This window comes from Malus domestica, chromosome 08 (genome assembly GCF_042453785.1).
Source record: "Malus domestica chromosome 08, GDT2T_hap1".
Classification (NCBI taxonomy): Eukaryota; Viridiplantae; Streptophyta; class Magnoliopsida; order Rosales; family Rosaceae; genus Malus; species Malus domestica.
In genome coordinates, this window is record NC_091668.1 from 348,228 (window position 1) to 362,077 (window position 13,850).

The following is a 13,850-nucleotide window of genomic DNA, read 5'->3' on the forward strand; positions in this document are numbered from 1 at the left end:
ATCTGCTGAGAGTAGCATTAAAAAAAAAAAAAAAAAGAAAAAAGAAAAAAGCAGAGATGTAAAGAGATAACTACCATAACATAATGCCCTTCATGATAAGGAAAGGACAATTCACTGTTAGAGGAAGACAGGGAGAGAGGTTTTTGGCAGTGCACAGAGAGCAGACGGAAGCAAGCAAATTAGCAATGCGAAGGAAAAGAAAGCTGCAGCTCGCAAACACTCCTCCTCCTCATTAGAATTTACAATTACAAAATTCCATGCATCTTTCTCCGTATTTCCCAGAATTTTGACCCAATTTCGTCTCCCTCGGCAGTCCGCATATATTTTATTATTACTATACGCACGTACATGTTTTTAAACCAAGAGCTGGCTGAGGCGCGGCACTGAGTCAACTCAGCCGAGTTATGGGGTGCTGCGAGTCGTCTTTTATACATGCACGCCAACACCAGCACCACCCCTTGAACACCTTCAGCTCCACCGCCACCGCCACCACCGCAACCACCAACCGCGTTCCTCAACCGTCCAACGGTGGAACCGATGCCGCCGGAGCTGGAGCAGTGCCGGGATTTTCGGAATTCTCGCTGGCCGACTTGAAAAGCGCCACAAATAACTTCAGCTCCGACTTCATCGTCTCCGAGAGCGGCGAGAAAGCCCCCAATGTCGTCTACAAGGGACGCCTCCAGAACCAAAATAACCGTCGTTGGATTGCCGTCAAGAAATTTTCCAAATTGGCCTGGCCTGACCCCAAGCAATTCGCCGTAATAAATCACTCTCTCTCTCTTCTTCTCTATTCATGATTTATTATTATTATTATTATTATTATAATCCCTCTATTAGGGAATTTTTGGGAATTGTGGTTAGGGTTTCCATTTCCAATTGAATTGAGAAATTTGAACCTTGGGGCAACAGGATGAAGCTTGGGGCGTTGGGAAGCTGAGGCACAAAAGGCTTGCCAATTTGATAGGGTATTGCTGCGACGGCGACGAGAGGCTGCTGGTGGCGGAGTACATGCCTAATGATACCCTTGCCAAACATCTATTCCACTGTATGTGCCTCTTATTTTTTGTTTCTTATAAAATCCTTGGCTTTTCTTTTCTGCACGAGAAATGAGAACATGTTTGACGCATCACTTGAAATATGAGGAGGAACACCCTCTATTTCAAAGTTGCACTGCATTTCAACGAATACGAATTGGTTGCATCCACTGTCTACTGTCGTTATGTAATGTGAAAAGCCTTGCAATTGAAACTTCAAACTTTTCAATCTATATTTGTTGACAGTTCTGCAAAGATATAACTTTCTCTTCTTTTACATAAGATATTGGTTTATGGGACATTCCTCGCTTTTAAGAATGCATTTGTAATCTCAAACCACTTTCACAAAGCTGATTCATTATCTACACGTGTGCTATTTTCATTTCAAAATGGACTGCTATTTTGTTTTTCCCATTCTCATATTCTTGACAACTGACCTCTGAAATTTATTGGCTATAGCTTTTCAAAGTGGTTCAGGGTTCCGATATAAATTCATCTCACACTTTCTTGACAGGGGAGAATCAGACCATTGAGTGGGCTATGCGACTAAGAGTTGCTCTGAACATTGCCGAAGCATTGAATTACTGCAGTAGTGAAGGCCGCCCATTGTACCACGACTTAAATGCATATAGGGTTCTCTTTGATGAGGTGCTGTCTCAAATTTCCTTTCCAAAGTTTGTTTATTTAGTTTTTCAGCTTTTACAAGAAGTGCGATAATTTTAATCACGTATCATTGTGGCCCTTTTTTGATAGGTAGACATATTTCTCTCTGTGTTAAGACTTTTTATCTGATAACTACATGGATTTATATGAGATCAAAGTGGTAATTTTGTGGATGTTGTTGGCAGAATGGCGATCCTCGGCTTTCATGTTTTGGATTGATGAAAAACAGCAGGGATGGAAAAAGTTACAGCACTAATCTTGCGTACACACCTCCTGAATATCTAAGAAATGGTAATTGCTTATTTTCCTTAATCATAGTTATTATTTATAATACCACTTTTTATACACCTTAGGGAGGTGTAAACTGAACTATGGCCGAGTCAATGAGTAAGATTGTATGAGTCAGGAGTTGTATAATCTGCTGGACTCAATGAAGTCTTTGACAAGTGCCTTCCATACCAACTATAATATATTGATGCTGCAGGAAGGGTGACTCCAGAAAGTGTTATCTTCAGCTTTGGGACTGTCCTTTTGGATCTTCTAAGTGGAAAACACATCCCTCCTGGTCATGTAAGTATTTACCGCACCAGGCACTTGTTCTCCAGTCAGTCAGTTTGGAATGGACCCATAATCTAATAGTTAAAATGCAGTGCTTCTGCTATTTGAGTTATGCAGAAGTCCAGATTCTGTATGATCACAGAGGAGTTGTTTGTTAAAGTGGCTCTTGCTCGTATGTGTTTAGTACTCGGCATTAGGGAACCCCTTGTCTTTAGCGAGGTGTGGTAGTAAAATATACATATACTCAAAAAAAGTTTCGCACACATAAGTTGCCTTTTCTTGTAGTGATTGTTTATTATGTACTAAGATTAATTGATACTGAATTTCCGATAGTTTGGTTGCGATTGATCGCAAGACACTGATGTTGAAGAGCAGCTTGTAGCTTGGATCGTAGTTTTATACTTTTATTCTTCTATTGCTCTGATTTTGCCTGGACAATCTCTTAGTATAATTATGTAGGCAGGTTTTGATAACAGAATCTCCTTATAATTGATGTTTGTGTTAATGCAGGCTCTTGATATGATTCGGGGCAAAAACATTCTTCTCTTAATGGATTCACATCTGGAGGGAAAATTTTCAACTGAAGAAGCAACTGTGGTTTTTGATCTTGCCTCACGATGTTTGCAATATGAACCTAGGGAGCGACCAAATATCAAAGACCTTGTTGCAACAGTTGCTCCATTGCAAAATAAACCTGATGTAAGTCTTCTTGCCTTTTCCCACATGAATGCAATGATCTGTTATTAAGTTTTTCTATTAAATATTACCATCACAGCAATTTTAAGTACCTTTAAATTTTCCCAAACATGCTTAGTCAGCATTTTTTTTATGGTGATGATGTGTTGTAGGTTCCTTCTTATGTGATGCTGGGAATTCCTAAGCACGAGGAAGCACCTCCGACTCCACAACATCCTCTTTCTGCCATGGGTGATGCCTGTTCAAGGATGGACCTTACGGCCATCCATCAGATTTTGTTAATGACACACTACAAAGATGATGAAGGAAGCAATGAGGTAGTTGAATTGTGCAAAAGTAGGTTTAGATGGTTCTCTGGTTGGCTTTCTGAAAGTTTTTGTCTTTGGCGTTAGTTGTCTTTCCAAGAATGGACTCAGCAAATGAAAGATATGTTGGAGGCAAGAAAACGTGGGGACTTGGCATTTCGTGACAAAGATTTTAGATCTGCAATTAACTGCTATTCCCAGGTATTTATTCTGCAATGTACTGAGAATGGGTAGTGCCCAAGGGAAAGTACCCCATTTCTCGTCAAGAACTTTTAACTTGATAAGTTTTTCATGCACAAGGGGTTAGGGCACTTCAGTTCTTCTCCCCTAGATAATGAGTGTCGAATTAGCATGACTTCATAGTACGGAGGACAATGCTGCTGGAAGTTTGTTAATAAATGAGATCTCGATCGTGATGTTGAGAAAAACATTATTCATATTAGAGTCTAAGCAGTTTTTGTAATTGGTACATTGTCTCGTTGAACTGTGCAGAACTTCATACATTATAGAGGATTTATAAGGGGATGATAATTCATGTCATGATGTTTAGATTTACGGCCATCTTAATTTTACTGCAGCGCTCCCCTTGTTATGGTTCATTAATTTCATTCAACTGATATTGTAGTTCATAGATGTTGGGACTATGGTTTCCCCCACGGTGTATGCAAGAAGAAGTCTATGTTATCTCCTCTGTGATCAGCCAGATGCTGCCCTCCGAGATGCAATGCAAGCACAATGTGTCTACCCTGACTGGTCCACTGCATTTTACATGCAGGCGGTTGCTCTTGCCAAGCTAGATATGCACAAGGATGCAGCCGACATGCTGAATGAGGCTGCTGCCCTCGAAGAAAAAAGACATCGGGGAGGCAGATGATATGAGAGAGAAGAGGACCCTGAAATGCTCTGTAATTATTTTTGTTGTATTGAAGTTGCTCCAGCTGTTGTAACTTGTAACAAAAATGTAGGGTTATCATGTACAACTGGGTAAGAGAGTAAGTTTCAGCCCAAACGTGTGCAATATATAGGTAGAGGGAGATGCTTGTATCTTGTGTATCAACTACTACGCCATTCTTTTCCTCTAATTTTTCATTGAATAATTAATTGCTTCTTAATGTGTCCTTGTATATATGAAACTTATAATACAACAGTTTTGCGATGTCGCGGGGTGATATGTAATACATGAATTTGCTCCGAGTCGAGCGTCTGTCTAACTAAGCGACATATAGCTCAGCCTTTCCATCAATAAAGAGGCTCATGAACTCTTCACCGTCAACAGTTTCCTTCTCCATGAGGAGCTGGGCAAGCGTGTGGAGGATATCGATGTGAGTTGTGACGATATCCTTGGCCCTTGAATAAGCTGTCTCTACCAATTCCCTTACCTCTGCATCCACCACATCAGCAGTTGCCATGGAGTAGTCTTTTTGGGACGACATCTGCAAATTCAAACATATAGTTTCCATCACTTCTCTTGTATGATTGTATCCCATAGGCATTTGATTAAACAGTTAATAAACTACCGTATTCGATTATAGTCTCTACCTGTTGCCCTAAGAAGGGATTGCCACCAGAAGCACCGATCGCGACTTGTCCAATCTTTTTGCTGAACCCAAATCTCTCAACCATCTGCCTTGCCACCCTTGACACTTGCATGAAATCACTAGAAGCCCCTGTTGTCACATTCTCCTGACCAAAGATAACTTCTTCGGCAACTCTGCAATGGCAGGACAATGGGGTCAGAATAAAATTTCTCATATACATACACTAGACTTCCAATATCAGCTCAAATTCAATAGGGAAGAATCATTAGACTGTTTTAAAGCAGTTTAAACTGAAGAGTTTGTATGACCAACCTTCCACCGAGGGCAACAGCCATTTGATTCTCCAGGTAGCTTCTACTGTATAGTCCAGACTCGAGTCTCTCTTCACTGGGAGCAAAGAATGTTAGACCGCCGGCTTGGCCACGAGGAATGATGGATATCTTAGCAACAGGATCGTATTCCGGCATCAATGCACCAACAAGAGCATGCCCCGCCTCTGCAAAAGAATCACGTAACAGATGAATTAAAAATCCAAACCAAATAATAGCAAATCACAAGTTAATATTGGATATGGGGGAGAACCGGTCTTGTTCTATATAGTATATACCATGGTAGGCGACTAATTTCTTCTTATCCTCTGAGACAACAGCATTTTTCTTCTCGGGTCCTGCAATGATCCGCTCCAGAGCATCGGAGATCTCGTCTTTACTTATTTCTTTGAGATCACGTCTGGCTGCGAGAATGGCAGCCTCATTCATCAGGTTCTGCAGATCAGCCCCTGTGAAACCAGGTGTTCTCCTTGCAATTTTGTCAAAGTCCACATCCTTTGCAAGCGCCTTCCCTCTGGAATGCACCTGCCATTCGAAAATGCTTCAGTTGAGAGAATATGGAGTGTACAATTCTAGCAAAACACCTTCAACCACACTAAATTTCGAAACAACCGTGCAAACCAATACGGTTTACAAGCATGCATAAAATTCAATGTACACAACATATAATTTGCTTAAGCAGATATGTAAATGGATTTCATGCTAATTAAGACTGATAAACAAGTACTGATTCTAGGCATCAGTTCTAACCTGCAGGATTTTAACTCTGCCAGCAACATCAGGCCTGTCGACGGTCACCTGTCGGTCAAACCTCCCGGGCCTCAACAATGCCGAATCGAGAACATCCGGCCTGTTGGTTGCCGCCAAAACTATCACACCGGAATTACCAGAAAACCCATCCATCTCCGTCAGCAGCTGATTAATAGTTTGCTCCCTCTCATCATTCCCGCCGCCCATTCCCGCGCCTCTCTGCCTCCCCACCGCATCTATCTCATCAATGAACACAATGCACGGCGCTTTCGACTTGGCCTTCTCGAACAAGTCCCGTACTCTCGACGCCCCCACTCCCACAAACAACTCCACGAACTCGGAAGCCGCGCACGAGAAAAACGGCGTCCCAGCCTCGCCGGCCACAGCGCGAGCCAGAAGGGTCTTCCCGGTACCAGGTGGGCCCACCAAAAGACATCCTTTTGGGATTTTGGCGCCGAGGGCGGTGTACTTGTCTGGGTTCTTCAAGAAATCCACCACCTCCTGCAGCTCCAATTTTGCTTGGTCAGCTCCAGCTACATCGGCGAAAGTCACCCCCGTTTCCGGAACTTCTTGGAATTTGGACTTGGACCTTCCGAAATCCATGGGCCCGCCCAGGCCGCCCGGCCCTCCTGGGCCTCCTCCAGCACGCCGGAAGAGGAGGAACAATCCGGCAAAGGCCAAGATTGGGAACAACAAATTGCCGATGATATTGAACAGCCCACCTCCCGAATCGCCTTCGGAGACGGAAATATCGACGCCGTTCATGGCCAAAATGTCGATGAGGTCAGGGTCGTTGGGGACAACGACAGAGGCGCGGCGGCCATCGACGGCAGTGAGCTGAAGGGCAGAACCGTCTTTCATGAACCTGACTCTCTCGACTTTGCCCTTCTTGACGGCGTTGAGGAACTCGCTGTAGCGCCATTGGCTGCCTTCGGGGAGGTCAGTGGCGACCTGGGATTGGGGCTTAGGGGCGTTGAGGAGGAGGTTTTGGGAGAAAGGAGAGGCGGCGTTGGATTTGGAAGGCTGGGGTTGGAGTACGGGTGGCGGCGTGGGAGTGGGGGTGTTGTCTATGGCTAGGGCTTGTGGGGTGAGTGAGGAGAAGAGCAGGGCGGCTAAAGTGGCTTGGGAAGCTGCGGATTTTAACGGCTCCGAATCGGGTTGAGAGTTGAAGATGTTTTTGGTGGCGAAAAGCTTTCGCTTGGAGAAGAAGGGCAGGGGAATTGGGAGGGATGAGTTGGATTTGGAGGTGGTTTTAGGTGTGGGCGGAGAGTGGAGGACTGTGGTGGCTCCGAAGAAGTTGGAAAAGAGCAAAGGGTTGGTGGTGGAAGCCATGGCCTGGGTGCAGGTGCCGGTCTGTTATCTGTTGGTGTTGGATAAAAAAACACAGCTATTTCTTTCGAAATTACGATTTTTTATTCTTGCTGTATTATTAGACTGGAGAAGAGGGGAAATGAATGTTAAAGCGGATTCAGCTTTATAGGGAAAAGAGAGTCCAAAATACATTAATCGTGGCAAGCTGGGAGCTGTGAATGTTTATTTGATATGTTTATTGGAAGACCCTTTTTCACTTGGATTTTGATTCAACCAGCGTGTTGATTATGTTCTCTCTGCTTTCAAACGAAACAACACCATAAAATGATTGTTGCTTGGGTTGCGCCTACGTGTTCAATATGCCATCCATTCATTCATTATTTGTCGTTTTTATTAAGTTTCTCGTTGATTTTTTCACTCGTGTAGACTAGAGAGTGTTGAACTGATATGGATCCAGGAGCCCATCCCTTTTCTGAGATGGAGATGAGGCTTTTGAGTTTATTTGAATCGGACTGTGCTTATGGGCCTTCTGGGCGACCATACACCTGCAACCGCAACTCCTCCCAAGTGCAAAATTGATCTCCAACTCAAGTCAAAAGTAAAATCAATCAACCTGCAATGTCATGCACTCTCTACTCTCCTAACATACAATAAACTCTACATTCCATGTAACTTCTTTACCTACTCAACGTTTGCTTTATGACACACGTATGCCCATATGATTTCTTTTGCACCTCCGGAGGAATTTCAGGTGCTGAAAAATTCAAGCAATTCAAGCGAAACCAAAAGGGAACAGAAAGGTACCACAATACCAGCATCATAAATTTAGCATTCCGAAACGGAGTTTGATGTCATCAACACCATTCGCATCACAATATTTTTCTTCACAATCACTTTATTAAACGGAAATTAAGAAAGATGCACCATTTACGCTTTCACTAGTATCCCGCCGAATAAGCCCTTTATGTTATCAACTCTTGGCTCTTCCACAGGATCCCTGCAACAATACGGTAAGGGCACGGTTCAATTGTTTCTTTCGACATTTCCTTCAATGCGAAAAAATTAGTTGCACAAACTTTTAAGTCTGTTTGAGAACACCCAAAAATAAAGATAACAGGCACGGGTCCTCGAACTCATGGACTTCCTCAATTACTAGCCTCTTTCTTCAAATGAAAACCAAGGGGGAAGTAGGGTATCAACAAGCATAAATCAAACCAAACCAAAACTAACTTGTCGTGATGATCTCTATTTGGGCAACATCCTTGTTTTCAGAATTTACTTCATTCAAAGAACCTGAACTACTAAGCCTAGACCTTAAAATGAAAGGCATATAATCATCGATGAACAGCGTGTACGCATGGTAACAACTGATCAAACCCAGTTGGTAGCCAAAAGCTCTACTCTAAATAGGAGTTCATGAGTTCAAACCCCACTCCGCAAATGTCACAATTGATCAAAGGAGAAAAAGTACACATGAAGCAAACAAAATACAGTGGATCATGCAAAGTATCTGATAAGTGGTGGTCAAGTCGTTGTACCGGTACCTAATGATGATCATCGTGGCCGTCCCAGGGGTGCCTCCAACCCTAAAAGACATAATAAGAAAGTGAGTACCATGAGTGTATAAATTTGCAGAGAAAAGTCAAACAAGAGAAGCTCTTACCAAAACTACAGGACCATCCTTCTTGGCCCTGTACAGTACCCAAAACCTGATACATCAAAATTTAAACAAAACCGTAAGCTACCGCGGTTGCATGATTCAAATACCTAGCACTTTTACTAGTAAAAATTATTAAGTTGAATCCGTTCAATCTGCATTATCTCTATGCAGGAACCCAGGTTAACACCAATAGAAAACTTGTCCCAGGTTCAAAACTTTATCCCATGATTCCAACTCGTATTGAAAGCACCACAAAAACCTTAAATTGGTCCGGAAGCTTACCGGTAAGAAAAAGATACAAAGTAATGTCTGATAGTATAGCTTTATATAAGCTACTCATCAACCAGATGTTGCCTAAGTCAATTTCGGCTGAGAAGAAATCCTTGATTTTTCATCTCCACAACTATTCAACTTCCTGAATCCCCAACTTAAATCCCAACATTTAAGAGAATTCCAAATTCCTCATGTCTAAGTTCCTAACCAATCGATCCCTACTCGTATTGAGCTGCCGGAATCCCCAAATTGAATCCCAACATTCAAGCGAATGAATTGCAATTTCTTCCTATTAGCATTTTCAGGTCTAAGTTCCTAACAATCGATGCCCAAACATGAGTCCGAAATTCCGAAAACATTAGAAATTGTACCAAAAGACAAGATTAAACCAACACGGCAGCAGATCCAACATAACAGAAATTTGACCAATGCTAATGTACAGATTAAATGGGGAGAGTAGACGGAGTTTACCACATCACAGCACACATGCCTTTGCCGGTGAGGGTGTGCCACCGCTTTGGCTGATGCACCGTGATTCCCTTGTATGTTATGCCCTCTCCGTGTCCTCCTCCCATCTTCGCCGATAACTCTCTCTTTCTCCGTCTCTATTTGAGCTAGCTACCCCTACACTCTGAAATCTCTCTCAATTGAGGAGCGCTCCAGACCCGATAACAACTCCATTATTCCCGACCCACTTTTGCTTCCCATGAGTCCATGACGACGAACCTATTTCCCATCGTGGGCTTCGCTTGATTAGTTCAGCTGCAAGCCCCAGCTTCAAGATAAATTCATAGCTTTTGGAATCAGCATTAGCCCAATACAGGCCCATAGAAAACAAAGTTTTTTTCTTGACAAATGATAAACTCAATAAGTAAACTGGTTGCAAATTCGTTATGTTCATGATAAAATTAAAATAAAACATAATTTTTATCATATTTTTCGAAGATAGTGTGATGGTGTTCTTTTGATACAAGCGAAAATTTGAGATAAAATACATAATGACTTAAGTTTAGATATCAAACTAAACACAAAAATAAATCGTCTTGTAATGCAAATATATAGTATTTGCCTAGTTTTTTTTTAAAAGAGGTGAAATTAATATTCTCTCCTCCTCACTCTCCTGCCTCCCTGTCAAAACGCAGAAACTCCAACAAAAATTCTCCCCGGTATACTAGTCTTCCTTTCACCATGAAATTGATAATCATCGTTCCAAGTTACACAAACGACGACGAAAATATTTCGAGCAAACTCAACATTTGATCTATAACTGAACAAAAAAGATATCCAAACTCCGAAGATGTAAGGGAAAAAATATTGAAAATTTAAATATTCGTCCATGCTCATCTTTTTCTCTCCCATAATTGTTAGTTTGCTAACATTTTTCTCTCAAAAAGCTCAATTCCTGTTTCAAAATTCTCCATAAATTTAAGGAATTGTTATTAGCACTTCTAAAATCTCATTCTACACTCCAAACTTTCTTTATTTAGAAGAAAAAAAAACACTTATAATAAGCGTAGAATAAAATTTTTGGAATGCCAATAACACTTCACTAAATTTATGTTACAACCACACCCACTTTCTACTTATTAAAATGACTTCTTTAGCTTTTAATTGGAGAGTTGTGGGGCCCACCTTATTTTTTTTTTATGTCTTGGTTTCCAGTTTCTCTCTCTCTTCTTCCCTCTCTTCCCGAAACTCATCTCAGAACCTCTCTCTCTCTTTTTTTCTGTTTCTTCTTCTCTCTCTAACTCTCTAAGCTCCGAGAACTCCCAACCTCTCTTCCCTTCAACAAAAAATCAAGCCCAAAATCTATATATTCGGAATCCTTGAGACCCAACGAACTCAATGGTACCCTTGCATGCGCCATCAGAGCATCGTGGAGTTTTCTGCCATTGAAGCCGAGAGCTTCAAACCTCTAAAACTCGAACCCAGGTGAGAAGTGTGTTCCTTCTTCAAATCTCTGGGTTATGCATGTTGGTTTTATGACAAAACTCAAGGGTTTTGATCTCAGTTTTCTCGATGCCAATAATCTAGCTCCGACGACGAACTCCGACGAGTTCGAGGTCCATTTCTTCCCAAAACCTGCTGCAGTGCATCTGGGTAAGTTATTATGTATATTTGTGAGCCCCAACCCTTGCCATCCTTTGTGCATGCATGTCTGGTTCCGACGACGAACTCCGGCGAGTTCGTGGGTGTGTGTGTGTGTGTACGGGGTGCAGGCGTGTGTGCTGTGTGTGCGCGTGAACCGTGTGTGTGTGTGTGAGCATGCTGTGCATGCCGTGTATGCATGCTGCGTGTGTGTGTGTTTATATATGTATATATATATATATATATATATATGCATGGGTGTGTGCAGCGCATGCTTATGCCGGCATGCTGCGTGTGTATGTGTTTATATATGTATATATATATATATATATATATATATATATATGCATGTGTGTGTGCAGCGCATGCTTATGCATGCTCTGTGTGTGTGTGTGTGTTTATATATGTATATGTATATGCAAGTGTGTGTGTGCAGTGCATGCTTTGCATGTGTGTGTGTGTTGGTGAGTATGGGTTTGGGCTTAAGCCCAAACCACCTCTTGTCCCTAACCCACTCAACCCAAAACCCATTTTCATTACCTAAAATTCCATCTTTTGGTAGTTTATTAAATGGGAACTTTAACGAAAAGCACCCGGTACTGTTCACTTTAACGAAAAACCATATTTTTACACTAAAAAGTCAATCCTGGTACTATTCACTTTACCATTTATTTTGTCCTTATCATTAAAACTCAAAGTTTTCAAACCCTTTTCATTAGTTTTCCTTTATTAAATTGTACATTTTCATGCTTAGGTGAAGTTGCTAGTGGAGACTTCCTTAATCTTTTTCTACACAATTCTGCTGCTTCGGAGTATCTGTGAGTGGACCACCTTCGAAAATTGCATGTTTTATTGATAGAATTGCATAATTTAATAGCATGCCTTGCAGAATTATTGATTTGAGGAATACTTTACAGGAAGCATGATGATTTAATTATGATTGATTATATATATTTTGAACTATTTTCATTATATTGTATTTTCTATATAACCCCCTCATTCTGGTAGACTATCTGATCGATGACGATAGGATGCTAAGAATGTGTTTCAAATGACTTTCGAACACCTCTTCGTAGTATAGAGGATCGATGAATTTATGCTACGAAGTTGTATTTTAGAGATGAATTATGTTTTGTGCGTACCTAGTGAACACTATGCCGTCTGGAGCGAGAATCTGGTGTTGGCATTGAGGCCGGGAGAAATAATCCCTAGCGAAAGGCTGAGGGACACAGAGACAGGCATTGGGCCGGGAGGGAGATATCTCTGGCTACGGGCACAGAGACTGAGGTGCAGGCATTGGGACAGGAGTATTGTTATTCAGTGCACTCACTAGCAGCACAACTTGTGTTATGCTTCCTGATATGATTTCTAATATGATTTTCTGAGATTGATTTGCAGAGAGATATATGAATTATTTTTATGGCATGCTAGAGGTTTTGAGAAACCTATCACTTATTATTTAGTAGTTTTCATTATCTTAACTGTGGGGGTTAATATGTTTATAATTGTTTTCGTATTATGTATGTATATAAACTTGGTCTACTCACCCTTGTTTTGCGCCCCCATTCAGGTCTTAGGGACGAGGACTACAACGCAATATACGAGGCATTCCCCTACCAGTAGCTGCGTTCATTTTCTTTGTGTGAAATCTGTAATAGTCTTTCCTTTTGAAATCTCGAATTAGAACATGCTCTGTGCACTCTAGTCTCTTTCTTAAGCACTGTTTATTTCCTTTAGACCTTCTGAGAATTATATTTATATTTTCTCCTAATATTTACTCTTGTATTCAATAAATGGCTTTCGTCACCTCGGATGTCGGCCAACACGTGCGTATCCTGATATTCGGGGAATATCGGGGTCGGGGCGTGTCAATTTATATATCTTCAAAAATTCCAATCATGATATGAGATTGTAATGTTGTTGATGTTGCAGTGTGAAAAATAAAATGCGTTAATTCTTGGTAAACGGACGACTGGAATTTTGAGAAGAATTCTGAGTTTCAACTTTCAAAGAAAAGACGAGAGGAGAGAGGTATAAAACGTTGTTTTAATTGCATTTTTTTTTTTAAATTGAGTTACTTAGAGTGCCCCGCATGCAAAACTGTTTGAGTGGGAAAACATGCATCTAGCATCTCTCCCCACTATTTTATGACATTTTGCCTTTCCAATTTTCTTTAGCCAGATTGACTGCATACATTTCTATCACCCGTAATAATGGAACACTAATATAAATAGAAAGTGGAAGAGACTTTTCAAAAGTACTTGCACGTTGATTAACCATGAGTTTCGTTTTTGTTTTTTGTTTTATTGTTTAATTATATTTGTCATTTAGTATTTAGTATTAAGATCCAATGTTATTTCTCTTCATTTGTAAGTAGAAAGTTTTAAGCTTGATTTTCGTCAAAAACAAATTTAAACTATATTATTGCTAGCTTATTGTGAAACTTAGCCCACTTCCTCTACCGTTAGTGTAGATAATATTATTTGTTAAAATGTCAAATTGGATTCATGGTCCCCATGGTGATAAGGTATTCAGAAAATTGCTCCTGTGGTAAAAAAATTAGGATTTAAATCCTTGTGGTGAAGGTTATTAGCAAATTTAACCCAAACGTGAGATTTATGTTAAATCTCAATTAAATGTAGGGA

General features: G+C 41.0%; 3 protein-coding genes across 4 annotated transcripts; 1 reads left to right on the forward strand and 2 right to left on the reverse strand.

Moving 5' to 3' along the window:
* Window positions 1-63: 63 nt before the first annotated feature.
* LOC103440203 (serine/threonine-protein kinase BSK1-like) lies at window positions 64-4,368 on the forward strand. Its single transcript, XM_008378870.4, has 9 exons — window positions 64-758; window positions 910-1,045; window positions 1,549-1,682; window positions 1,883-1,988; window positions 2,182-2,267; window positions 2,766-2,954; window positions 3,104-3,268; window positions 3,344-3,457; window positions 3,882-4,368. Exons 1-9 carry the CDS (start codon window positions 405-407, stop codon window positions 4,128-4,130), a joined length of 1,533 nt encoding a protein of 510 aa, XP_008377092.1. The 5' UTR covers window positions 64-404; the 3' UTR covers window positions 4,131-4,368.
* Window positions 4,358-7,498, reverse strand: LOC103440202 (ATP-dependent zinc metalloprotease FTSH, chloroplastic). The gene is made up of 5 exons (XM_008378869.4): window positions 5,874-7,498; window positions 5,402-5,648; window positions 5,107-5,290; window positions 4,796-4,967; window positions 4,358-4,689 (listed from the first exon to the last, which is right to left on the reverse strand). The coding sequence occupies exons 1-5, from the start codon at window positions 7,203-7,205 to the stop codon at window positions 4,468-4,470; spliced, it is 2,157 nt and encodes a 718-aa protein (XP_008377091.3). The 5' UTR covers window positions 7,206-7,498; the 3' UTR covers window positions 4,358-4,467.
* A 487-nt stretch (window positions 7,499-7,985) lies between these two features.
* On the reverse strand, window positions 7,986-9,877 carry LOC103440201 (NADH dehydrogenase [ubiquinone] 1 beta subcomplex subunit 2). 2 transcript variants are annotated; one of them, XM_008378867.4, is made up of 4 exons: window positions 9,589-9,877; window positions 8,848-8,893; window positions 8,729-8,770; window positions 7,986-8,181 (listed from the first exon to the last, which is right to left on the reverse strand). In XM_008378867.4, exons 1-3 carry the CDS (start codon window positions 9,690-9,692, stop codon window positions 8,729-8,731), a joined length of 192 nt encoding a protein of 63 aa, XP_008377089.1. In that variant the 5' UTR covers window positions 9,693-9,877; the 3' UTR covers window positions 7,986-8,181. The 2 variants fall into 2 exon arrangements, with proteins under 2 accessions (XP_008377089.1, XP_008377090.1); XM_008378868.4 differs by having other exon boundaries at window positions 8,723-8,770.
* Between the last annotated feature and the right edge of the window lie 3,973 nt (window positions 9,878-13,850).